Raw genomic sequence first — 26,045 nt, forward strand, 5'->3', positions numbered from 1 at the left:
TATCGATAAAAACGAGTCCACCGAAATACATATCTGGCACAATGATTTTACCAAGGTCGATGCGAGCCTTCTGAATAATTGAAGAGACCAAAACAATCAACAAAAAACATAACAAAATAATGAATAAAATGAACAAGCAAGATAATTCATTATTGCTATTTTTTTTGTTTAATTCATTTAATTCATATTTTTGTTATGTTTTTTTTTGATTGATGTTTTTGGTCTCTTCAATTATTCAGAAAGGCTCGCATCGACCTTGGTAAATTCATTGTGCAGATTATTGTATTTTCGGTGGACTCGTTTTTATCGATAACCAATCCGGTGTTCAAATAGCTAACTAAGTTGATAATGTAAACCTTTCTGAATTTGATATGTAAATTTGTATGTATAATTGAAGGTAACTTGAACATCCCATCAATATTGGATTTACTCGATCAATAGAGTGGATGTCAATTCAGTTAAGGGACTTTGTGTAGAAATCCAGAAGTGTTCGGTGCAGTACTTGCGATTTGGTCTTTGAGGCGGACGAGTGGTAATCGTAGACCGAAGCCGTTGCGAAGAGGCAAAAGATTCAATTTTGCTCAAAAATGGAATTATGAAGTACTGTTCAGAAGGGATTGAAGTATAAAGTTGAAGAGGCGCTGAAGAAAAGTTTTTTTCTGAGATTTGCTATGAGACTCTTTTTATATTATGAATGTTATGATTTCCCTTTTCAGATTTTGGTGTTTTAATTACCGATGTTGGACTTTTCATTTGTATAAAATTAACGTTTTAGGACTTCTGATATTTGTCTAATTGGAACAAGTGTGGAACAAATTCTATTTCTGTAGTTTTCAGGAATTGGATTGATGGGATCGATTAAATGGAGGACGTGGGTTCTGGGTTAAGTGGAATCAGAGTTGGCTTTGTAATCTCAGGAACGATTCATCCTCTACTTTTCTTCTTTTTTTTGTTTGGAACCAATGCTTTGTTAGAGTGTAGTGTTCAGATTTTGTTGAAAGAGCTTGTATATTCTGGCTTCTGAGGGACACCTTAGGAGATTAAGAATCTATGTGAAATGGCCAACACTTAAGGCTTTGTTCGATGGATCTTAAGGAGATTCTGAGTAAGAGGGAGAAGGATACAGCTAACGGTTTGTTTATGTTTCTGATTCAGTCAAGAGTCACAGTGTCTAAGTATTCTTACCAGTGGATGGCGTTGGTTCAGCAAAACAACTGGCATGGTGCTGGTGCTTTAGGTCCAAAGGACATAGACTCTTTCGGCTTGTCTTTGTTGATAAAAAAGTCTGTGATTAGCTGGTTGCAGAGTCAATCGGGAAAGACGTGTTCTGGGATTGTAAAGCTAACGCCTGAGTATCTTGGTTCATTTGGATTGAAGTAGCTTGGTTCACAACGTGAGCATTTGTGATGATTTTTCTCCCCTGGATAATAAAACCTACAAATTACAAAGAAAGAATTAATAAAAAAAAACAGAAGTGAAACACTGCCATGAATTGAAGCATTAAATTACCTGAACCAACTCCATGGGTGCTAGTGGAACCAGACCACGGGTACTCCACATTTGCCCTCCGAAAAATTGAGTAGATTTGAACCACAGAAGAAAAAGAACGTGAAATTCCATCTGTATCAGAAAGATGGTACCAATCTGGTTTTGTGGAGAGAAGTCTTCTACTAGTCATCTTAATTCCTTTTGACATTGGAACACAGACATTACTATCGCATATAAGTGAAGTACCACACTTAAAACGATTTAGCAAACAACACAAGAGAAAGAATAAGAGCAATGTCTAACAAAAGAAAGACACCACAAATCTGCAAAGTTGTCATCGCTCCAAACAACAACAGCATACAAATCACAGAAGATGCATAACAAGATGTGAAATCAGATAAAAAAGGCAAGAAATAAGAACAGAAGACAAGAGCGTACTTACCTTTCTTGAGACCAGGAACATCATCCTTCAACATCTCCCCAGCGGGAATCCGATATAGAGCCCGTAGTCTTCCCGCCGCGGATCTCAGACCACGCCACCATATCGCCATCTCTCTGTTTGGTACAGTTTCGAGTGACAAGGGTTTCAGGTGATGTAGGATGCAGAGGTTTAGTCTTGTGGGCTTTCGCAAGTATTAGTTCATTCCTATTGGGCTTTTTTAGCCTGGTTTCGCCTTGTGTATATGGAGCATTAGAAGGTTAAAAAGAATAAAAAATAGAGTATTGAAATGGTTCAGAAACAACGACCTTGTTATCTAAGTACAATTAGAAATCAACACAACTGTCTTGTTAGATCAATATATATATATATATATATATATTTATAAACAAGTCTAGAATGAAACAAGAAAATTAAGAAAGTAATCATCATCACGTAGATCAACCAACAAGGAAAACATCTAACACTATGTATAATGGGTACTCAAAAGAACAACAGCGTGTATTGAAATGGTTCGGAAACAATCTCTTTTAGATACATGTAAAAGGAGAAATCAACACAACTCTCTTTTTAGAACTTTATAAATAAAAACATGTATTAAAAAGAACTATATATACTCAATCGACTCCTAAACAAGTCTAGGATGAAACAAAAATAATCAAGAAAGTAATCATGATCACGTAGATCAACCAACAAAGTTAAACATCTATCACTATGTATAATTGAGTATTCAAAAGAAAAATAAACGGGTATTGAAATGGTTCGGAAACATCCATCTCTTTTAGATATTGTAAAAGGAGAAATCAACACAACTCTCATTTTAGATCTTTATATATAAAAACATGTATTCAAAAACATATATTCAATCGACTCCTAAACAAGTCTAGGATGAAACACAAAAAAATTAAGAAAGTAATCATGATCGCGTAGATCAACCAACAAGAAAAACATCTATCACTATGAATACTTGAGTATTCAAAAGAATAAAAACGTGTAATGATTAGGTCTGAGAAGGAGAAGGAGAATGAGAATGAAAAGGAGAAGGAGAAGGAGAAGGAGGAATGACTGAGAAATTGTCCTAATGATGTGGATGCTTGTCTTTTATTGTGTGTGTTTGGCATAAGACTATTATCATCTTCTAATTATGTTTTCGCTTTTCAATTTGGTGTTGAGACTTACCTTTATATGATCTGGTGTTGTGGCTACATGTAAAACACTTTTCACTTGTGTCTATCTATATATATTATGAGTTGTGATAGTGCCTACGTATATAAAAGAGGTCCCGATGACAAGTTAACATCTGATTGAATTATGTCATTTGTTTTGTGCAGCTGAATAATTTTGTTTCATCTTCTGACAAGTTGGTAGAGTGTCTTGTGACATATGCACACTCACTGACTAAAATTCTTTGACAGCCGTTTCATTTGGAACTTAATTTCTTCAATAAAGCCAAATATAATTTCTTCACTATCCCTTGAGAGTCTTTTATATTGAAGGCCCTAACATCATGGCAACATAATCTGTGTTCTGGAACGAATACCATGGCACATAAATGTTTTGCGTAATTTGTTTTTTTTTTAATTTATTTATTTATTGGTTTCCCTCTATTTACTTGACACCGTTTCTTTTTTCTTCGGATTTCGAGAAATGTAGAACATTCTTTCAAAACAAATGAAGTTCTTTATTGGCAGAATACAGGTTCTCAGCTGCCTAGCACCAAAGGAAGCACTGTAAAGGTGTGTGAAGAGTCCACTAGTCTTGCATGCCTATATGTAGGTTTGAGAATATCCCATCTGCCCTTTTTTAATTTGATTATTTTTTACTTTTGGAGATTTGTTTTTTTTTTTTTGCATTTTAGGCTATCCATTCAGAATATTAGACTTACGTACGGTTGAGAACCATTTTGGATGAATTCGGATTCTCTTTTCTTTTTCTGTGATGCATAAATAAACAAACAGGGGCCTATCTCAAAGTTCGTTTCTTTGCTTTGCAATTCTTAATTAATGAGGATAAGACTGGATTATTTATGTATATCTTCTCAAAACTGACAACGGTAGAAGACAATTAGGAAAAAAAAAACAAAGGAAGCAAATGCTTCTCCCATTCAAGTTCCACAAGAGTTCAGGTTCGAGACCCAAGTAGATATGGCATTTACTACACTCGTGTAGGAACGACATCAGATTATCCTATTCTAGAGAATTTAAATGTCTTTAGATTCTCTAAAGATACAGAGTCAACGATGATGTTCACTTGTAATTAACTGAAATGAAATTGGGATGGCAAGATTGGTTCAAACTGAGATGGTCATTATATCTGATGGCTTCTGCGTCTCGTTACGAGGGTCAATGATTTGGAGCTCACTCAGTGATATTGATTTTAATTGGATTTGCTACAATGCAACAGAGATTTGCGTTTTTGTCGTCACGAGGTTGCATCGTCTGTGGAATGGGAAGTATCAAGTATCAAACGCTCTGATGCACTCGCTGGACCTGTGAGTGCGCCTACGGACACGGTCTTAACTCACATGATTGTTAAGTATGATTATAATTTGTTTAAGTAACGTTAAAAGTTTCACGTTTTATTGTTAAAAAAATATTTAGACGCTTTAAATTCTATTTATTGGGCCTGGTCGAGGCTATGTGTAACAACCCTATAAATTCTTAGACGTCTTCCCTAATCATCGTCTAAGCCGTTAGGGTAAAATCCATATCTTTTATTTTGGATCATCTTCTTGTCCGGTCTGTGAAATCATATATGTATATTTGATTTGGAGGCTGTGATAACGTTCTCTCGAACTTGATCTTTAGTAGGTTTACTAGGTTTTGATCTTTAGGTTAATGAATCTTTTGAAATGCTCTCTGTCTTTAACCGTTTGCTTCTTTGTTTTGTTGGTCTCGGTTACAGGAACATATATGTATAATATGATGAAGTCTGGAAAAGGTCGTTTCTTCCTAACATCAATTGTAAGAAATTACTTTCCCTCGGAAACATATAGACGTCTGCTGTGTACATTCCCCGATCGGGGTGATTTAAGGGATTCAAATGGTAGGCCTTTCCCTAGACTCGTGGAGGTAGATCTCTTTGATAGACCATTGCCTCCTGAGAGGATGTCTCGTCGTTGATTAAGGATATGAAACGCCTAACCAAAGAAGAAAAGCACGAATATAGGTTTATATTTAGTGAAGCGTTGGGGCTTCCAACCCCTCCCAAAACTCCAAGGGGAGCAGATGAGAGGTTTCTTGTGAAGTTGATGAAGTTTGAAGAGTCTAAGTTTCATGATGTGCTTAGAGAAGTTGCATGGGCCAAAACTACAGAAGTTGATAAGACAGTATTGTACCAGTTTTACATGAGCGAGAGTTATGAGATTCTTTTTGAAGTCCCTTCCATTGTTAAAGAATATGTCTCAAAGGAAGTAGCTCAAGACCTTGTTGCCAAGCTCAATGCTGCTGGTGGAGTCGCTGTTATCGAGGAGGTTGATGAAGAGAAGGAATGATCGAGAAATCATCTTTTTCTTCTAATTATGTATGTTTGAAAAATAATTTCGCTTTTCAATTTGTTCTTTAGTATATGATCTACCGTTGTAATAGTTTCACTGTTTCTACCTTTGAGCTGCAAACATGCTACTGGAACCACTCATAAAGCCCATTGGGCTTTGCATTATTATATAATAATATCATCTCTTTTTTTTATTTTATTTCTTTATTAGAAGACCCATTGGTTTGTTGGCATGAGAGCCTGGTAACAAGTTGTGATGAGGACCCTTAACAAAAAGACTCACAAACTCGTCCTCTTCACCAAAACATGAGCTGCTTCTACCTTCTCTCACTTCCTTAAACCTATCCATCAAACGAAGCCCCGTCAAGTGATCTCCCCATATATCATAATTCCTATACTCTTCCTCTTCTTTCACTTCACTTCTCGACTTGGGTCCAGGAGCTCTCGCATTTGGAGCCAGAGAGCTGATCATCACTGACTTGGTACCTGAAACAGGAAACGTCGCTGAGTGCGACAGCACAGGTTTTGGAGTAGTAGTAGTAGGCTTCGTTGCGGCTTGAGTAACAACGACAGCAGCTGGTGGTTCTGGTGACATTGGAGATCTCGGAGTTGAGTTTCCGCTCTGACTGCTCGAAACATCTGTTGTTGTTAACTCGCTGACTGCTCCTTTCTTCTTCTTCTTGTTACGCCGCCTCTTCTTGTCTTTCGCAGTCTTTACAGTGAGTTCCGATGTTTCTCCTCCTCCTCCGCAAGAAGAAGAAACTGGCTTTACACTGTTCTCGGAAACCACCTCGTTGGACACTTGCAACGTCTCTTTGCTTATGGATCTCAGCAGAGTATCCATTTCAAGAGAGATTGTGACTGTAGATGGCTTCTCACCTTTGCCAACCGCAATGTTGTTTCTCTCTTCGGTGAAGTGATCGTTGAAGCAGAATATCAGAACAAGCAACGCGACGGCTATTAGAAGCGCGATGGAGAGTTTCTTGGCTCGCAACCACCAAGAGACTGGCTTTTTGCAGAGACTAAGCATCAGAACAGGCGCTGTGGACTTCATAGGGACCGCAAAAACAGCAACTCCAGATGCACAGGTGAGTCCGGTCTGGTAGAAGAAGAGAAACTTGATCGAGTCCACTTGTTCTGAAGACAACCCTTCACACTGTTTGCCAGAGACAGAGATACTCAGCTCCCTTGTGTTCTTCTTCTTAGCAAAGAGCTCTTTGGACAAAGGTGTGGTACCTCCTCCTATGCGTGAGAATCCAGTAAAAGGCTGAAACTCTATGATGTGGACAGGCTTTAGAGACAGCCACACAACACCAGATAGATTGTTGTTACTCTTCAGAGCAGAGCTACTCCATGATTTGCCAGGACAAGAAGAAGGACTAAAGAAGGTGACAAGAGGATCAAACTGATACTCTGATCCCAAACCTGGAAGCAAAGAGAAGAGGAGGTTTGAACTGGGACAAACATTCTGAACAGCTACATTCCCACCACCATTAAAGCTCTGAAACCTTTCGGCAATGTTGGAGCCAAGAGAGTCATAGTCAGCCAAGTTATGGAGCGTGTTGACTGAGGAGAGCAAGAGACATGAGAGAAGCATAAGACAATGAAAGGCCTTTGATGAACCAAATGCTGCTCCTCTGCAAAACACACAAAAAGAAAGAAACATATGTAATAATCAGGGAGGGTTCACCAAACTACTTTACAACATAGCCATAAAAAAATGCAATCTTTAAAAATAGTAGCCAAAAAAGAGAGAATGTCATTTGAAGAAATCAAGAAAGCGTTCTATAAACAGTAAAGAGACAAACGAAGAGATTTGACTATTCCTATTGATAGCGAAACAAAACAAAACAAAAAAAATGAAGCAGAGATTCCAACAACAAACAATAAAAATCAAAACTTTGGCGAGAATCTTTGAGCTTTATGTAAGAAAGAAACAACAGTGACTCATCATCGTAAACAAAGGTTGGCGAGGAAAGAGAAAGGGATAGTACCGAAGATGGAAGAAGAAGGAGGAAAGGAGTAGGAGTGGAGGCGTAATCGCTAGGGTTTTTCGGTCCATGTCTGAGAGAAGCATCGAATCATCTACTACACGACTTATCGTCTGAAATTTCGGAGCTTTTTTAAAAAGTTTATTTTATTTTTGTAAGAATTAATCAAAAGAAAAAAAAAAGGAGCGATTTTGTTGGGGGGATGATAGAGCAGACGCCACCTGAGGCGAAGGGAGGCTGAGGACCAATAGACTGGTAAAATTAAAGGAGAGGAACAAGATGACATACTCTTCCCTCCGAAATTACCTATTTGCCCTCTTCTACTGACCTAGCTGTTTAAACTCCCTCTTTGGTTTGGTCCGTTCGTAAATAGTATGGTGTCAAATTACTTTTTTTTTTTGTATTGGCATTTTCAGACATGTATTTTTGGGACACAAATCTTTACCAAACCATGTTGTCATTTAATTTATAAATCTTTGTCCAAATCTCTTTACTAACTAAGAGATTTATTAATATGTTTACGCTAATATTAAATTTATTTGGATTTTATTTGATTTTTAATATGATTTCTGTAAATTGATAAAGTAATTTTATAGAACATTTCTGGTCAGATTTTAAAAGCTATTGTTTTTAGTTCGGTAAAAATAGAACATATAGATTATCTATTATAGAATAAGGGTTATTTTAATATTTATTCCCCTAATTATAATATTTATACAGCTGTTTTTAATTAAATTTTCTTTTTTCTTTCTCATGATTCTGAATCTTTTTTTTTATAATTTCATAGATTATTATTTCATCGGATCTTATAACATTTTCTTAGTTTGCAGAAATCCACTTTACACACATATCCGAGTTATTGTTATTATCTATGTACGCCAGATTTAAATCTAAAATCTACTTGTGTCTAGTTATGATGATTATTTGAAAATATCAACAACCTTTCTTTCGTCCATCAGCTAGCTAACTTAGAAGATATTTTTCTTTTGTATAAATTATAAACCTACTGAAAGCATAGTTTCAATACCAAACAAAAATGTGCGAATGTGTCACTTGTATAATTAACGAACGGTCCTCAATAGAAAAATATGGATGCTTTCAAATTTTGCTTAAGGTTATATATATATGCATTCTCTCCAGTCCATTGTTCATCTTACTCAAACATAGTTCATATATCCTTCTATCTTTTCATTAGACTATATTTCAAATCAATTTTTTGGACTACTGGTTTAGTTACTGTCATGGGTAATTTTTTCGAGTAAAACTTAATTTTCCTTAGAACGTATGTTTTTATAATTGATAAATAAATAAAAAGATGAATAAAAAAACTTAAAAACACCATGTAATGTAGATATGTGTCCATTCCCAGTTTGAGGAAGTTTGTTAATCCTAAAATGAGCTTAAGTCTACCTTACACCTACCTCGAATAGACTGTATACATCATGTAGAGTGTTAAACTTCCCTGTATGGAGTTACAAAAAAAAACTTTTTTATTGAACCTTAAAAAAAAAAACTTTCTTGTATGGTTTTTAATCCAAGAATGCCTGTTGGCCCCGGTAACAAAACAAAAAACGTATCTGCTGAATGTATATGCGGAGAATCCTTTAGGAAAAAATATATATGTTACAAAAACGTTCAAAAAAAAAATAATATATATATGTATATATATGTGTGTGTTTTTTAAAAAAAATTAAAAATATATATATATATATATGTTGAGAATAATTTTTGTTTAGTAACCATCAATACTCAAAGTTAGACATCATCTGCATTGGAGTCTCGCATACCGAGCTGATTATTAGATTTTGGAAGCCCTATTTGAAATAAAATATTTTCAAATTCTTAAATAACTTTTTTAAAAATTTATAGATGATCTTTTAAACATAGTTTTAATAGTATACTATTTGTTTCCATCTAAATCGTAATAAACATAGATACTTCTTATCATTTCCATAAACTAAAGTTCTTATTCACATTTTACTATAATTATGTTTATGTTGATATACTGAAAACACACACACATGTATATATAACGAAATCTCATTAAAAAAAATTTCACAAGCTCAACTCTGCTCGCATAAAATGATAAATTTAGAAATTATTTTGATCCGATGCAGAAATAAAAAATAATACAAATATACTATGTATTAAAGTTCGACCGCTCTACAAACGGATACGTAAATGAATAAAATAATATAAATATAACTTAAATTTTAATTAAACTATTATTTTTAAAAAGTAATGCGAATATATCTTAAATTCGTTGATTTGTCGATTTTGTTTTCACCTAATTGCTAACGTAAGACATTCATTAAATAGAAAAACTCTTCTTTATATATATACTAAAGTTTGATCACTTTACAGGTTGTAAGGAAATGAATAAAATAATATAAATATGACTGAATAAAACTATAATTTTTTAAAAATGTTATATCTTAAATTCGTTGATGTATCTATTTTGTTTTCACTTATTTGCTAACATGACACGTTTATGAAATAGAAAAACTCTTCTTTATATATAAAGACACAAGGGCATTTCTAAACTGTAAAATAATTACATTGAATTTTAAAATTTCATGGGGCTAACTGTCCCTCCTTTTGTTCCATGCAGTATCGCCACTGCCACTATACACTGACATACTAACAATTTTAAATACTTACAAATTAACTAAAAACCTTAACTACCAGTTTGCATACATAGACAATGTATAATACGTATATATAAAATTATGTTGTCAGCCGATTATGTAATAGAACTTTACATTAAACATAGTTAAACGACAGAATTGATCATATAGCAACGCGTTTAATAAAAATATTTTACAACATTTACCGTGTTTGGGTGAATAACTTTTTTGCTTTTTTCAACAAGGTTCCGTGGTAAAAGTAACATTAAGAAAACAATTTCTGAAAGAAAGGCATAAACACTTTGCTTGAGACGTGGCATGAAAATCCGTATCGGCCTTTAGGGGGCAAAATCGTAATGAAACAAGTGCGAGGCGAGTGTATTGGACTTTTCTGTGCGTACGACAAAACCGGTACGGTCCGGTACAGTTGCTAAACGGTTAGCTCATTAACAGAGTTTATAACGGGGAATCTCGATGCCTAACGGCGTTTATCGTCGTCTAAGAGATTCCTCTCGACGTGTTGCCCACATTGCCGATTCCCGGTTCTGGTCCCACGAAAAGGTCACATCTTTCTAAAGATGTATGATGATCGAACGGCTGAGAATCAAGTGGACCATGAAGGCGTTTTTAAATTAACGAAAGCCATTGACGTATTATATGATATGCATCTGACCAACAAATAAAATATTAAAATGTAATGACGTATTAATCACACATCAATAATTTATAACTTATGGAAATAATTTGTAACCAAAGATTCTCATTATTAATTAACTGCTTACACCAACCGAGCCATTAAATCATGTATTGACGGCGACCAATATTCTAGGCCCCACAGACCTATAAGTCTCGTCAGTCAGAATTCAGCCCACAATAAATATTTACGATTTAAGTTTCGTGTCTTCTTTTATAACCCTGATTTATTTCAGTTTCGTTTATGTAAGTACTAATACTCACTATCAGAGACAAAGATCTTATATTCTACGTTTGAAATAATCTTTAATAATATATAAGATAGATGAATACTCATTTTATCACCATTCAGTTTAGATTGAAAGTTCATCTAATTTAACACTCACTAGGGATGTGGAATAGTTATTATTTAAGAATTAAATCCCTACTCTTCTTCAAAAAAAATGTGTGTTAAATTTATGAAGCTGCAAAGACAAAAGAGCTGAAAATTTTGAAATATAATGACGAAACTTACACACTAAATAGTGAAGGGACCCATGACTCTGGAGTCCTTGAAGATGTATCATGAAAGTGAAAACGAGAAAGTTGAGGATGTTGAAACTAATGGGTTTTACTAAAAAGTCATATTGACCCAATTTAACGGGCCTTCAAGTCCAATAACGGCCTAATCAAAAGTCTATTATGTGTGGTGCATTTAGTAACGGCCTAACAAAAGTGTATTTTTAGTATTATTTTCTGGGTTACAAGATAGTAAAACTTTGTCAACATTTTCCGGATGGACAACTACGAAAAATAAAATCTTGTAAGTTTTAGTAATTGCGAAATTTCAAAATCTTATAGAAAATTCAACCCAAAATATCTAGTTTTATATACTTTAAATTGATTTTTTTGTAAAGTTTAGAACTCCACAATTTCATGCACATATATAATATATACATATACATATACTAGAACTTAAGAGCTAAAAACCTCCATTGAATGTGCTCTAAGCCTCTAACAATAAGTTTTTAGATTATAAAACCAATATAATTTTGTGTTATAAATTAAAAATACATAAAAATCAGATCAATAACAAAATGACACATATTGGAACATTTTCTCACTTTCTATTTTTGTGTTCTCATTTGAGAGCAGTCTCTCTCCTCTCTCTTTATGTTTCTTCATCTCTTATGCTTTTTACACAAATATTATTATTTTAATAGCAAGAACATTTGTGATAGATAATGGTTGTGGATGCTCTAAATGTTAAAATAGAAAATATTGGTATACTTGTTTGACAAAAAGAAAATATTGGTATACTCAAACCAAACAAATATCAAATTGGAGTAAGTACAATTTCATTTTTGCAGTACAGAATCTAGTATCAATGTTTTGAGCAAAACTAGTTAAGAATAGAAGATAATGAAGCATATATGTTATTTTATTAAGTCATAATTTTTAGCCTGCTTTATTTTATTTTTAGTATATTAGTTTTCTAAGTTTATTGCAAAGTTTAGCCGATTTGATTTTAAATCCCTTAAAATTTTGAGCTAAATTTTCAAATCTCAGCAAAGTGGAAATCTCACTCAAAAATAATTTATCAGTTAGCTAACTTAATTGTATATATGTGTTGAATTTTAGGCATTTTCATAAACAAAAATTTCCATGTACAAGTAAGAATTAACGTAGAATCATATACCAAACATGAAAGGCATAGTCGCCTGCTTGATATACTTTGCAGTTTTTTTTAAAGAAACTGTTCTATTAAAATGCACGAGAATAAAAGAAGACAAGCCTAACTAAGGCTTTAGTTTGTGGGTCTTAGCCAATACATAGTTACAACACATATCAACGAAACCCAACCCACAGTAGAAAGGTCCAAGAAAAGCCCCAAATTTGAGAACCCTTGAGTAAGAAGAACGATCGATGGGTGAAGAGTCCTGAGATGCAGTAATGACAGAGATGAGGTGAAAAGGGGAGAGGTCAAGCCGATTGGATCCAATACTGCATCATCGAGGAAGTGGTGTATACATTAACATCCCTGGAGGTTTGAATTCGGCTCCTTATCGTCCTGTCTATGTCTCTAGCGATCGAGGATGGTACTTCGCAGTTTCTTCTGCATATATTGTTAATGCGATTAGAATAGTCAACTCCAAAAACAATTTTCTTATAAGATCGTAAAAGAATAATAGAGTAATAATAGGTATTCTTAATAAAATGGAATATGCTTTAATCAGCGTATGTAGTATTACTATATACAGATATCAACCAACTTGTACTTTTAGTTTTTATATTACTCACTCCTTGAGTCCTAACTCCAGAGAGCCCACCAACCTCATGATTCACTCTCTTTTCTTCTTCTTTTTGGGATCTTATATATTTACTCTGGTTTTATGTAGTCAACGGAATGTTTTCTGTCTGTATCAAATCTTGTTTTAATTAAGTTTAGGTTATTTATTTAAGGTTTCTGTCTTTAATATATAACCGGTTGATATTGAACCACAACCTGGATTAATATTATCGTGGCATGTGGAAGAAATTGAATAATTTTACAATATAGGACCTTTATATTAATATTTAATAGCCAAATGTGACTGAAATCGTAGTAAGAAAATTCAAACCTTAATTTTCCAAACTATTTTAGCAAATGTATATATCTCTCCCGACTCCCACGTTAAGTTTTTTCTTTTAATTATTAACTTGAACCTATAGAACTAAACATTAATACTATTTCTGTTGGAGACCGATTTTGCCCTAAAGTATTTCTTATTTTAACAAACATAATTATAACGTAAAAAGCCAGATGGAGAATGATATGAATAACCGCTTGATTATATGTACGAGATCGAATAGAAGACATTAACTAATAATTAAAGAAAAACAAATATTTTAAAAAGAGAAGAGAAGATAAACAAATTACACAAGGCAAGTGTGTAGATCCTTCAATTCATTATGTTTTAGTGGAATGGCCAATGCCGGGGCTATTTCCAGGAGTTGTTGGCCGGAACTGATCAACACCGTGTTCTTCATTGCTAATGCTACTTTTTTTCACCGAAATGACGGCGGTCGTGCTCAAGCCACCGGATCCGTCGTGTACCCTGAAAGTAGTTTTCCTGTTTTTGATTGGCTTTCTATGAGTTCTCAAGTGTCTTGCCTCGGTCGGTACGATCTCATGAAATACGATTGTGGTAAAAATAAGAAGAACTATGCAACAATTCAAGAACACAGCTTTCGCCATTGATGATGATGGATTTATGTTAATAAAGAATGCAAAGAAGTAATTAAACAAGAACGATAAGCCTCTCCGTTTCTTTAGGTTTCAAAGGAGGATTCAAGTGTATTTAACCTTGCACAAAAAACATATAAATAGTAGTTAAAAGATGTCTGGAGAGAGTCTTGAATCTTAAAATGTTTATGGAAGCTTAGGTTTAAGGGTGTCTATATATAGGCACCCAAATTAACATGTTGACCACATTCAGACGTATGGGTTACTTAACACATATCATATTATTTTTCTTCAAAAAATATATTTAAACTAAACTATAATGTTCATATTAATAAATTAATGTAAATAATATAATCATAGCTCATGTTACTTGAGAGGAATCTAGCTCTCAACGCCACAGATGAGCTAAAAGGTTCACTGCCACCACTTCATTCACAGTGTGCTTGATTAGTTGTCTATATTCCCCTTTGCCTCCTTACCCTTGTTTTATATATATAGAGAAAAGTACAATGAGTGTCATAAATTTATAAAGAAATAAACATGTAGTAATGGAGAAAAAAAATACTAATGTGATACTTAACTTAAGGTTGTCAGGTTGGTGTACTTTTGCCGCGCATTTAAAAATGGCTGTAGCGTATTTTTTAGTTTCCGAATATCAAAGGTGAACTGAATTAGTTTTTATTTTCTATCAGGGAAGTAGATATATTTCATTTTTCTCTATACCTAACTTACCCATACTATAGGTCATTGTGGTCCATGAAGGAAAAAAAATGTGCAATTATATCAAAATATATAATGATGTAGGTTAAGTGAGTACCTTTTTCTAATCACTTTTCATCTTGTTTACCATATTCATGCAAAAAATGATTTGTCTTCTTAATCGAATTATATTACTCTATATCTAAAACTGTAATAGAAAATTGGTGTATTCGTTATAATCTTTGTCAAAATGTTTTTATATAATAAGTACAAAGTGTTTATATTATCAATCTTTAATTTCATGAATTTGCCTAAAAATCAACCAATAGTGAGTATTTGACATATATATCTTATATTATTTAGTGAGTTATTAATGAGTTCACTTTGTAGGACGAATCTCTTGGTTCATCGCTAACCCAATAACCAATAATAAATTAGCAAGTCACATTATATTTTTGAAGTAAAAAAGACAAAAACAAATAAAAATAGGAGTGATTATTAAAAAATATTTTTTATTATTCTTAACACCGTCAATTAAACGGTAAATACTAAACTCTAAATACTTGGATAAATCCTAAATCATAGAGAATAACTAAACTCTAAATCGTAAATCCAAAACTCAAAACTCAAAACACTAAATTCTAAATCATTAGGTAAATTTTAAACTTTAGGGTAAACCGTAAACATTTGGGTAAACCATAAATTTTTGGATAAATCTTAAGTTCGGGGGAACACCGATTAGAGTTTAACCAAAAATTTAAGGTTTATGTAATTATTTAGAGTTTATCGAAAGATTTAAGATTTACTGAAGGGCTTACGGTTTAGAATTTAGAGCTTACAGTTTAACTGACGGTATTAACAATATTTAAAAACAAATATTTTATTTAGTAATTACTACTATTTTATATTTATTTTTATCATTCTTTTTATTTTCAAAACTATAATGTGATTTGACAATTTCTCATTGGTTATTGAGTTAGTGGTGAACTCAAAAATAAGTTCTACTTAGAGCATCTTCAAAAGCACTTTCTATTTTGAAGTTTCTCAAACTCTATATTTGAAATTTTAAAATGCTCTTCTCCAAAAGTAAAACTTTTAAATTAACTTCAAAATTACTTGTATTTTGCAAAATTAGTCCTTATATTTGTCACAACTAATATAAATTCATAAAATTTTATAAATAACTAACACATATATAAAATATTACAGAAATATTAAAATATAAAAGCTTAAATTAAAACATAAAACCAGAATAATAGTGTTGTTGTAATATTTAAATTTCTATAATAATTATGTCTTCATGTACCTTTTAAAATGTTTTTATTAAGTTTGTTTTGTAATTTTATTGTTGTATAATTTTACTTTTAAAATAATATAAAGCTTTTTAATTTTTTTTAATTCAATTTTGTGTGTAAAACTTAAATTCAAAGAACTTAATCTGAGATTTATGAAATATAAAAGTTTTTAAAGATTAAAATAAGAAATGAGAAAATATTTAAGAACCATAAATAGAAATTGTAATTGTAAGGACCAAAATGCAAATAAAAGATGAAACTTCAAATTTAGAGTTTTGAAGTTTTTTTTAGAGCAAAAAAATTCTATATTTGAAGTTATAGCGTGTCTTTTGGAGATGCTTCAACTCATTTCATTGCTATTTTCACCTTTATAATAGCATTTTAGAGACGAAGTTACTCAAACCCACCTCTATTTCTTTCTCTATAATAGAGATCTCTATTTTTCCTCAATTTATATAGGAAGAAATAGCATTTCTATACTTTTTACTCTATATTTAGAGATTGATATTTTAGAGAAATACATTGAAATATATATCACCTCTATTATAGAGTTCCTCTATTTTAGAGGTGAAAATATCAAAATACATTCGAGATGGTCTTAATCTTCGAAAGAAAAAAAAATCACAGGGGAGAAGAAGTAACTTTATAATACACGAAATAGCTATTTTTTTAAGAACATCTCCAAAAGACACTCTATAACTTCAAATATGAAATTTTTTTTTTCCAAAAGGAATTTCAAAACTTCAAATTTGAAATTTTGAGTATTGAAACTTTAAATATAGAGTGTCACTATTCAAAACTTCAAATTTGAAATTTCATATTTTCATTACATTTTGGTCCTTACATTTACATGTTATATTTATGATTCTTCAATATTTTGTTCTTTAATCTTTTTAATCTTTCAAAATTTTATAAATCATAAATATTTCAAATTTGATTTTATAGTTTTAATTTTTACAAATAAAACTAAATAAAAAATTCAAAATAAGTTTTTTCAAAACTAGATTTAGATAACAACAATATTAAAAAGAAACTTAACAAACGCACTAATTAATCATATATGAAAGTATTACGAAAACAGATTTATAGAATAATGTAGTGTTTTACTTGTAATTTAATATTTAGTTATGTATTTCATATAAAATTATATATTCTACTGTATCATTTTGTTAATTAATATTTCTATAATATTTTTATATATGTGCTATTTATTTATAAAGTTTTATGAATTTAAATTAAGTATCACAAATATAAAGGACCATAATATAAAATATTAATTTTTTGAAATTGAATTTAAAGTTTTGCTTTTGGAAAAGACTAGTCTAAAACTTCAAATATGAAATTTTGCAAATCTATAATAATAAAGTTAAGAAATCTGCCATTTCCCGCTGCCACGTCACCTTGTCTCTCTCTCAGCCTGCCACGTCGACATGTTTTTATTCTTTCTCGCACCTGAGACCATTAATCGTATAAGGCTTTCTTAAGACAACTGGCCCTTTCAAAATTATTACTTCATGTGCATAGATGTCCACGTTTTGGCCCAAATATGATGTAAACAGAATCTTCTTCAGTCAACGCCGCTCATCCTCCTCTCCATCTTCCTCATCCCCATCGTAGTAACCCAACCGTTTCAACCTCCTTCGGTAAACCTTTGTAACGTGAGCATCCCATTTCTAAGATACATAAAGCCATGCAACTGTTGCGACTCTCTCAGTCGCTCACCTTATATATACATTTATCCCGATCGACAGTTGAAGTCTCACATCACTCAATTATTAAACTACGTCTGTCTTGGCTTGGGGAGGCGGAGCTGCGCTTCAGGTTAATCCATTTTCGGAAGCAAGGAACACGGCCGAATGAGGCATTCTAATTGGGTTAGAATTGATTCTGATCGATGAACAGGTTTGAAACTGAATTTTTCAAACGATTATTTGCCTACTAAAGATTCGATTCCAGATACTAATATCATTCTACGACAGGGTACTGTCATACATGGGTTCATCTTACCTAACCGTTGTTTAGCTTTTGATCATCAAGTCTGAGCATATGCGTCAATACGTTTTCATGTTATTTCTGGGGTCTTTATCTGTTTTGTTTAGGGAGTCAAGTCATATTATTAAATGATTATGGAAATATACGCAGGTGAGAGTGAATATGGATAGTGCCGTGAAGAGCCTCTAAAAGAAGAGACGGGTCCTCTGCAAAGAGATATTGTGATCCCTAAGCGTTTTACCCCGTAACTTATTGTCCGACAGGTAAGTACCACGTACGTTTTCTAAACCTCTCTGCATTGCCACAAAATATAATTTCATCTGAGGTTTTATCTTCTTAATAGGTTGCTGCAGATGGTACTCACTCTATAGTTTGACACGCGAAAGTTATATGTGGAGTTGGGGTCATCCGTGACTTCTCCATGACATGTATAGATTAAAATTAAATGTTCGATTTTGTTTTACTCTTTACTGTAGAAAACAAATATTTGTTCCAGTGTCAAGGTCGTGAATTTTTTTGTTGAAGCATTTTGTAATGTGGCTCTTGAAGAAGATGGAGAGGCTCTTGGCACAACCCCTCATCCTGTCCCAGTCCGAGGCCTCAATTATATCACTTGGGTTTGTTTCTTTCTCTTTCTTTTATTGATTCATTTACTGCTCATTAAAACCTTAAAAAAGGGACTCTGTTGTCAAAGGGTACCACCGCCTTTAGATACTTGATCTACAACTTATATCTCTCAAAATTCATGTTTAGTTGATATTGATACCGGTGGCTTGCATTCAACCGCTTTAACTGGTCAAGGAGAGATATTAAAACGAGTTCTCAAAGTTTATTTTCTCGCCATGTGCTGGATCCTCCTTTTCATCAAGAATAATTATTTGTTTGGCCTTCTAATTTTTAGGTGGATGGTTGAAGAAGAGGAGAACATGAAAGACTCGGGTTAGGTGACAATGACAAGATCAGCAAAATAGTTCCACAGAAAGTTAATCTTATCCCTGACGAAGATATCATTCAGGTTGTAAAGCCTTAAACTTTAATTATCTTGAATCTCTAAAAGAGGATTTCATTCATTTAAAGATGCACTAAACTTTAATGATCAATAATCTTTTTACAAATACGTTTCTTGCTTCTGAACACATACCGTTGCTTTGACAAGAGAACAAAATCTTTTCGGTTGCTCCCTTGAAACCCAAGAAACCTGCTTTAAGGTTTTACTTCATAAGAAAAGTCATTTTACCATGGCTATTTGGGTGATCAGTTTGGTAGAGGAGATCATGGAAGACTTGGTTATAGAAGGAATGTAACACTTGGACAGTTTGGTGGGCTCCACAGTCTTGCCATCGTAGAATGCAAGTCTGATGATATTTCATTCTCTGGTCACAGAACAAGTTTTTCTTTTTTTTGCTAAAAAGTCACAGAACAAGTTTGAAAGACGAGAACGAAATATGATTTGCAGGAAACAAAGAAAAAGGAGAGTATGCTTTATTAAAAGGAGGGGGGAGAGAGAAAATATTAACCATTTCATTGATATTGGAATTTATCTGCAAATGAGGAAGAGCATGATGCATATACAAGGCTTCCGTATATTTTGGTGACACTAAAGAATATGGAAGCAACAATAATCTAAAATATTAATACTGAAGTACATTTATCTATGTCCCCTTAGTTTTCCACAAATATTACAACTCCATGCCACTGCCATCAAAACACAGTAGTTTAATTATTTAGTTTTAACATAAAAAAAATCGTGGCCTTTAATGCTAATTACCCATTATTATTTTGTTTGGGCTTTCTTTTTGACTCACATGGCCCAGACTTCTAAACCAATCGATGGAAATATCTACACTACTATACCAATCAATCGAAATATCTAAATTAAACACCCAAAAACAATTAGTGTAAATTATTATTCATATTAAAACATATCTACACAAGTATATTAACATATTCTATTGCTTATGGTGGAAATTATTTTCACAGTGAAGAACCATTTTAGATTGTTTTGCTTATAATGAACTTTTGGTTTTGTTTTAGATGGTTTATATTTTGGTTTTTTTGTGACAAAAAAAATTGGTTTGCAATATAAACCCGAAACGAAACAAAATTTGGTTTGCAAATAATATTAAACTGCTTTCCTTCCACCCCACGAAACATTCCTAAATCAGTCCTAAATTTACGAAATTTTTTAATTAATGTGCATTAATAACATTTAAAGCGATTTTTAATTGATACGCACTCAAAGATTTTCCTAATTCTATGCGATCAGAATATAGCTATTCAAAGATTTTCCTAATTCTACGTGAAAAGAATATAACTACTCAAAGATTTTCCTAATTGATCAACAGCTCGAATCAAATAACTAACACAATACGAAAATATTTTTAAAAAACTTGACCACCAAGTTATCCTTTTATATACGGATATTCCTTTTCCCTATTAGATAATAAATAATAAATGTACATTTAATTACTTTTAAGATTTTTTGTCTTTGATTGTGTTTTTAAATTATAATTACCAAAAATAAAATATCGAACTTATTGAGATTTAACCTAACGGGCGCCATTTTTCACCACCGGTATATATATCTTATCATCTATTCTCCAAATCATATCAAAAAAAAATTCCTTTCAAAATAATTTAATGGGCTTGGCATATTTTTAATCTTTTCAAAATATTAGCAAATCAGGCCTATTTTAAATTTTGGGCTATCATAATATAATTTTCAAAACAATTTTTTTGTACATTTCCATTACTTTTTATTTTTTTTATAAATCCTGTTATTAAAAGTTTAAAATATGTAAGCTTACATAAACAAGTTATAATAAATTTCAGTTAAAAAAACCCACAATAAAAAATAGATATTTATATAACATCATACTTTATAATCAGACACTCAACAAACCGAACAAAATACACCAATATCAAAATTCAACAAATATGAAAACCGCTAAATTTTAATTTACCATTTAATCTCTCCAAACATACACCCGCACGGGTGTGCGGGTCCAAAATCTAGTATAACATTGAAACAACAAAGAAATCAGATCCACCATCTGCTAATACTACAGACAAATTAAAAAGTGTGTATTAATGATAGAAACAACAAAACTAAGTCGTTAAGCAAAAACAACAAAACTAAGTTATATAAGTCTAAAATCACATGGTTCTACCAAACTTATATTATGCCCTTATTAACAGACATTATAAATTCAGTTCCGCACACGGTTCTACCAAATTATTTTCACAATTTTACTCAACTAATTACCAGTCATTAATAATCTAGCTAGGAAATGTTTTTAGGTCCAACTGATAAAAAGATTAATATTTATATCAAACCAAGATTGAATGCTACATAAATTTTGGTAGACCAATATATTTATATCGATATAAACCAAGTAGAAAATTGGTTTATACAGGGTGCTCTCCACAAGATTGTATACGTAGAATTAATTTCTAACTCATACCATTATCTCATAATTTAAAATAAAAAGTTAAAAAATAAAAAAATTATATAATAAAACACACAACAAACTAAAGTTCTGACATTTGAATTTTATTAAGCAGAAAACACTTCATAAAAAGTTTTAAATTTTTATATTAACTTATTTTTAAACCAATTTCTATATATTATATAAATAAAAAGTAAAAAATATAACAAAATCCCGGGCGTAGCCCGGGCAAACCCCTAGTTTTAAAATAGAATGTTCTTTTGAAAATGCTCTAACAACAAACATTTCATTCATTCATAAAGGGGTTCAGAACAAGATAGATATTATGCATTAATAGCACCGCAGCCAAACACTGACCAATTAGATACGTTTCGGCTCGTTCAGTTTTAATACATAACTAGATTTCATCTCGTTCACAAACTCCCGAAATATTAGTTATCGGTACAATTCGGAAAATAAACCTAATAAATCGTATCATAGCCGTACGGTATTATAATATAACCACACTGGTATTATAATATAACCACACTTGCAAGTTAATAAACCCTACCTATGAGACCTATACTAAATGTTAAAAGGCTAAGTACATATTGACCGACAGCGAGAACATGCTTTAATTACTCCAAGACCACTGGGTGCTTATTCTATCATTTTTTTGTAAAATATTAATAACTTAGCTTCAAACTACCCTTCAAACTTCTCAAGAGCTACACGCCTACACCTTTTGCAGTAATCAAACATAGCCATAGAAAAGCTTTCGTTATATATAATAAAATTAAAACAGAGTGTCCTTTGCCACTATTCCATATGCCCTAAGGCCACTATTGCTTGTGACCGCTAATTATTAATTAAGGATTAAACCAAATATGGAAAATAGGGTAGTTGGCTCTTAGGTTCAAATCAGCTACAACCGTCAATTTAAAGATCTAGAGACCGCATAATCTTTGGTCAGACCCACCACCATTATTATGACAGATTATTAATTTCAAATTATTAATCTCGGACTTCATTTTTTATATATTTCCTTCAAACATTCGTTTTTAAAAAGAAAATTCACCAAGTGACACGGCTATAACACTCATAGAAACCAATGTGTGTAAAATTTGGATGTAGAGTTGTGTAGATAAATCGACAATAATCCCTAACAAGTTTAACGTTTATTTGAGCTAATATGTTAGCTGACGTTCATTCATTTTTCATAGATCATAAAGAATGTATACATATTTTATGTTTCTTTCATAGTAAATGTAAAATCTACAAATCCACAAAGTATGTTATCATTTCTCAAAAATAGCCGCCTGAAACCGTTTAAGAATTTGCCGAAGTCACATAACGTCTGTCATGTGTCAAATCACCATATTGTATGAGAGTGGAGTCATTGCTTAGCATCCAAGCGTCATCCAGGCCGGTTTTAGGATACTGAAAATATAATAATTGGTAATGATACTATTACCATTATACAAAAGGATGAATTACATTTTATGTTTGATGCATAGCATATAGTTAACCTAAAGTGGGGCTAGAGTAAAACTCAACTTCATTTAAAAGTGAAAAATGGAATAATGAAACAAAAATAAAATTATTGCACTATTTATGGAGTAATCTCATTGTTTATTCTAAAATTGAGTGGTTTAAACATTTCTTACTTCAAACTCTATTTTAAAGTTAAATATAGAGTATGATTGGAGATGCTCTTAAGAGTACATGGTCAGTACCTCCTCTAGTTTACTAGGTGAGGTATGTTCTTTTTGGTTTTTGGTCTAGGAGTTGGTTCAATCTCAACGAGAAACATCTTTTCTAGTAGGAATTGGGATTTGGTAGCCGTTTGGAGTATTTCAAAATTTTAGGTATTTCGGTATAAGAATTTAAAATTTATTGGGTATTTTTATATATCGGGTTGAGTTCGGTTATTTCGGGTCGGATTTGAATATTTTAGATTTTGAAAAAACAAATTCTTCACTAATCAAATTTCTTATACTTAAAATTTTACAATTAACTTAACTGATTTTTTATAAATAAAAGATTAAAGATTAATAGGTTTGGAAACAAAGTTTTGAAAATAAAAAAACACTAATTTAATTATTGGTTTGAGAATTTTATTGCAGTTTTTGTTAATGTATGAAACAAAAAGTTTGACATGTATTTTAAGTGAATTAATAACAAATCACTTTGTTTACAACTATTTTTATATTATATGTTAGGATAGACTCGGATATCTATTCAGTTCAGATATTATACACATTCGAGTTAAGATATTATTCATTCGAGTTCAGATATTCAATCTTTCTTAACTCAATATCCGTCCAGATATTTTGTTATTTTGGTTTAAACTTCAATTTAGGTTTTTCGAATCAGATTTGAGTTTGGATTCGGATATCGGGTAAAAAGCTCAGCCCTACTTTATAGTGTGAAAACTAAAGAAGTAGCAGAAAAAAGGGTTCAACTCCTTCTTTATGTTACCCTAATGGATCCACATATAGTTTCCCGTTATCCGTACGTTTTTCAAATGTGATATACATGCTTTATAGTATACTATTTTATATCGATGTAAAGTTCGTGGTTGGTGAAAAGATACCGATGTTCGCATGTAGAAAAATACTTCGAATATCTGAGATATAGTAATTAATTAAATATGACTTATAACATTTTGTAGATTGATGTGTGCGCGAGTGATAAAATTCGTATCAGTCATGAAATATATAAGTTTTCCTAATATATTAATTCCAATTTTATTACTAACCTGTTGAATTATGAAATTACGTGTAATAAAAATCATGGCATATACGTAAAGAGTTGCAATTTTAAGCATGCATGCACCCTTTAGTTTACAAACTATATATAAGCTCCATTTTGTTTGTACATGGAAAGGGAGTCCAAGAACCAAAATTCGTGTACACAGACAATCGCAGTGTGGAAATATATCGCACTGAAGGTAGAATTCATATTAGATAAACCAAGAGGGAAATAAATAAAGTAGCATAACACAAAGCAATTCAACTAAAGTACATTCGATTACAATCACGGAAAACACAACGAGCAATACATAGAAACCCCAGGCAATACACGACGCACCCACAACATCATGCTTTGTCACAAGTAAATGTCTAAAAGATAACCCTAGCATCTTCTTTGCGACAGCAGCGTATAACTAGTGACCAATTCCGGGACTGTTCCCGGGTTTGGTAGGCCGGAACGCATCCAACGAATGATCTTCTGTCTCTACCTTGCTTGAAGTATTCAAACCGCTACCACCAACTTTCTTCGAGATACTAGAGATCCCCAAAGATTTCAGTGGTCGACCTTCGACGATGTGAGTCTCTTGGATGAGAACCAGCACTACTAATAGCAAAACCAAGGACGCCAAAGTGCATTTACCCATAACAATTATCTGAGGTAGTTATAATTTTCAGAGTGCACGAGACGAACAAAAAGCGTAAGAAGTATATATGTACGGAGACTATTCTGTAAGAGTTGAAATTATGTATCAATGGCTTCAACTTTAGATGCTATTTATGGAGAAAAAAATGACTAGCTGGACCATGCATGTGAACCTCCAACAAACAAAGCAATAAATTATTTATTTTATAATACATAATATATTTACTCCTCGAAAATAATTAGGAGTTTTGTTATATATTTCAAGCTTCTAGGAATATTCCGTGAATAGTGCTCATTTATATGCAAAGTTGGGAACATATATATAGCAAAAACCGTTTAACAAGACTGGCGGTGCCAGATAGCACTAGTGTATAGCAATAGTGTATGAATGAGTACATGCATGTCCAAGAAAGAAATATACAATTAATTATCCTTCTAGCTATAATTGTAAATCTGTGTACGAGATGTAAGCAAAATCATCCTTAGGACAGGAAGATACATGTCTCATTTTTACCAAAAAAAATAACAGATACTTGTCTCACTACATGGTTCAGGATTTTCCAATCACATCACGGCAGATAAGTATATTTGAATTGCTTTTGAATGTGATCTCTAATTAATCTCTTATCTATGTTAATATTATCAATGATATGTTTTTTTTTTGTCATCTGCTTGTCTGCAACTCTCTAAACATCCCCATATACATTCCATTAAAAATTGAGATGACCAGGTATTTTTGTAGTTTATCACATATTACTTTTTGTGTGAACTTGTATTTTATACTCATAATTTTTTTGAAGGAAATTGTACTTGTATATGACGACTGGTGAATAATTGCACGAATAATAAAAAGCATATTCCTCAGACTCCATACTAGTTCGAACCAAATTGATGTGAATGTGGTCATCGTTAAAAAGTGTTAAGAAGATGGGTGCACGTTTACACTATCATGATTCAAGAAGGAGCTAATACCTTTAACTTATTTTTTTTTATGAACAACAAGTCCTTTTAACTATATAAATGTTTTTTGTTTCTTACCGAACTTTTTGAGATTCTCACGAGATCTCGTGATTCTGAGTTTTACAACTGGTACTAAATTAGTGTTTATAATTTACTGCACATGCATAAGAAATGTTTTTGGATCTTCCTGTTCGGGTGCTTTGCGGCTATATAATATGCATGTTGCTGTGTATATATTCATTTTTTTGGTAAATTTAACTATTATATACTTATATGGTAAAACTTCATGAGTGTGACATAGTGTGTTCATAGTGTGTTAATTATAGTTTAATTT

At 32.2% G+C, this 26,045-nt stretch overlaps 3 protein-coding genes and 1 pseudogene across 7 annotated transcripts in view; 2 read left to right on the plus strand and 2 right to left on the minus strand.

The window, feature by feature from the left end:
* LOC130496632 (putative protease Do-like 3, mitochondrial) overlaps positions 1 to 2,931 on the minus strand; it is a 6,046-nt gene extending 3,115 nt beyond the window's left edge. For 2 of the 4 annotated variants that reach the window (XR_008935788.1, XR_008935786.1), the window contains exons 1-3: positions 1,931 to 2,931; positions 1,510 to 1,686; positions 1,186 to 1,434 (exon numbers count right to left, since the gene is read on the minus strand). Coding sequence is in view for 1 of the 4 variants with exons in the window: in XM_056988858.1 (XP_056844838.1) it covers positions 1,292 to 1,434; positions 1,510 to 1,686; positions 1,931 to 2,039 (429 nt within the window). In the remaining 3 variants the exon portion in view is untranslated. Of the gene's footprint in view, positions 1 to 406; positions 1,435 to 1,509; positions 1,687 to 1,930 lie in introns of those variants that run through there. The other 2 variants (XR_008935787.1, XM_056988858.1) reach the window with 2 other exon arrangements.
* Positions 2,932 to 4,639: 1,708 nt separating this feature from the next.
* LOC130496989 (uncharacterized) lies at positions 4,640 to 5,420 on the plus strand. Of its 2 annotated transcripts, none has more exons than XM_056989765.1 (2): positions 4,640 to 4,733; positions 4,832 to 5,420. In XM_056989765.1, exon 2 carries the CDS (start codon positions 5,058 to 5,060, stop codon positions 5,418 to 5,420), a length of 363 nt encoding a protein of 120 aa, XP_056845745.1. In that variant the 5' UTR covers positions 4,640 to 4,733; positions 4,832 to 5,057. The 2 variants fall into 2 exon arrangements, with proteins under 2 accessions (XP_056845745.1, XP_056845746.1); XM_056989766.1 differs by lacking the exon at positions 4,640 to 4,733 and having other exon boundaries at positions 4,819 to 4,890; positions 4,977 to 5,420.
* Positions 5,421 to 5,553: 133 nt separating this feature from the next.
* Positions 5,554 to 7,672, minus strand: LOC108805947 (uncharacterized). Its single transcript, XM_018577940.2, has 2 exons — positions 7,417 to 7,672; positions 5,554 to 7,059 (listed from the first exon to the last, which is right to left on the minus strand). Exons 1-2 carry the CDS (start codon positions 7,497 to 7,499, stop codon positions 5,619 to 5,621), a joined length of 1,524 nt encoding a protein of 507 aa, XP_018433442.2. The 5' UTR covers positions 7,500 to 7,672; the 3' UTR covers positions 5,554 to 5,618.
* Positions 7,673 to 18,070: 10,398 nt separating this feature from the next.
* LOC108810716 (uncharacterized) lies at positions 18,071 to 19,413 on the plus strand (annotated as a pseudogene).
* Positions 19,414 to 26,045: the final 6,632 nt, after the last annotated feature.

Source organism: Raphanus sativus, chromosome 6 (genome assembly GCF_000801105.2).
Source record: "Raphanus sativus cultivar WK10039 chromosome 6, ASM80110v3, whole genome shotgun sequence".
NCBI lineage: Eukaryota > Viridiplantae > Streptophyta > Magnoliopsida > Brassicales > Brassicaceae > Raphanus > Raphanus sativus.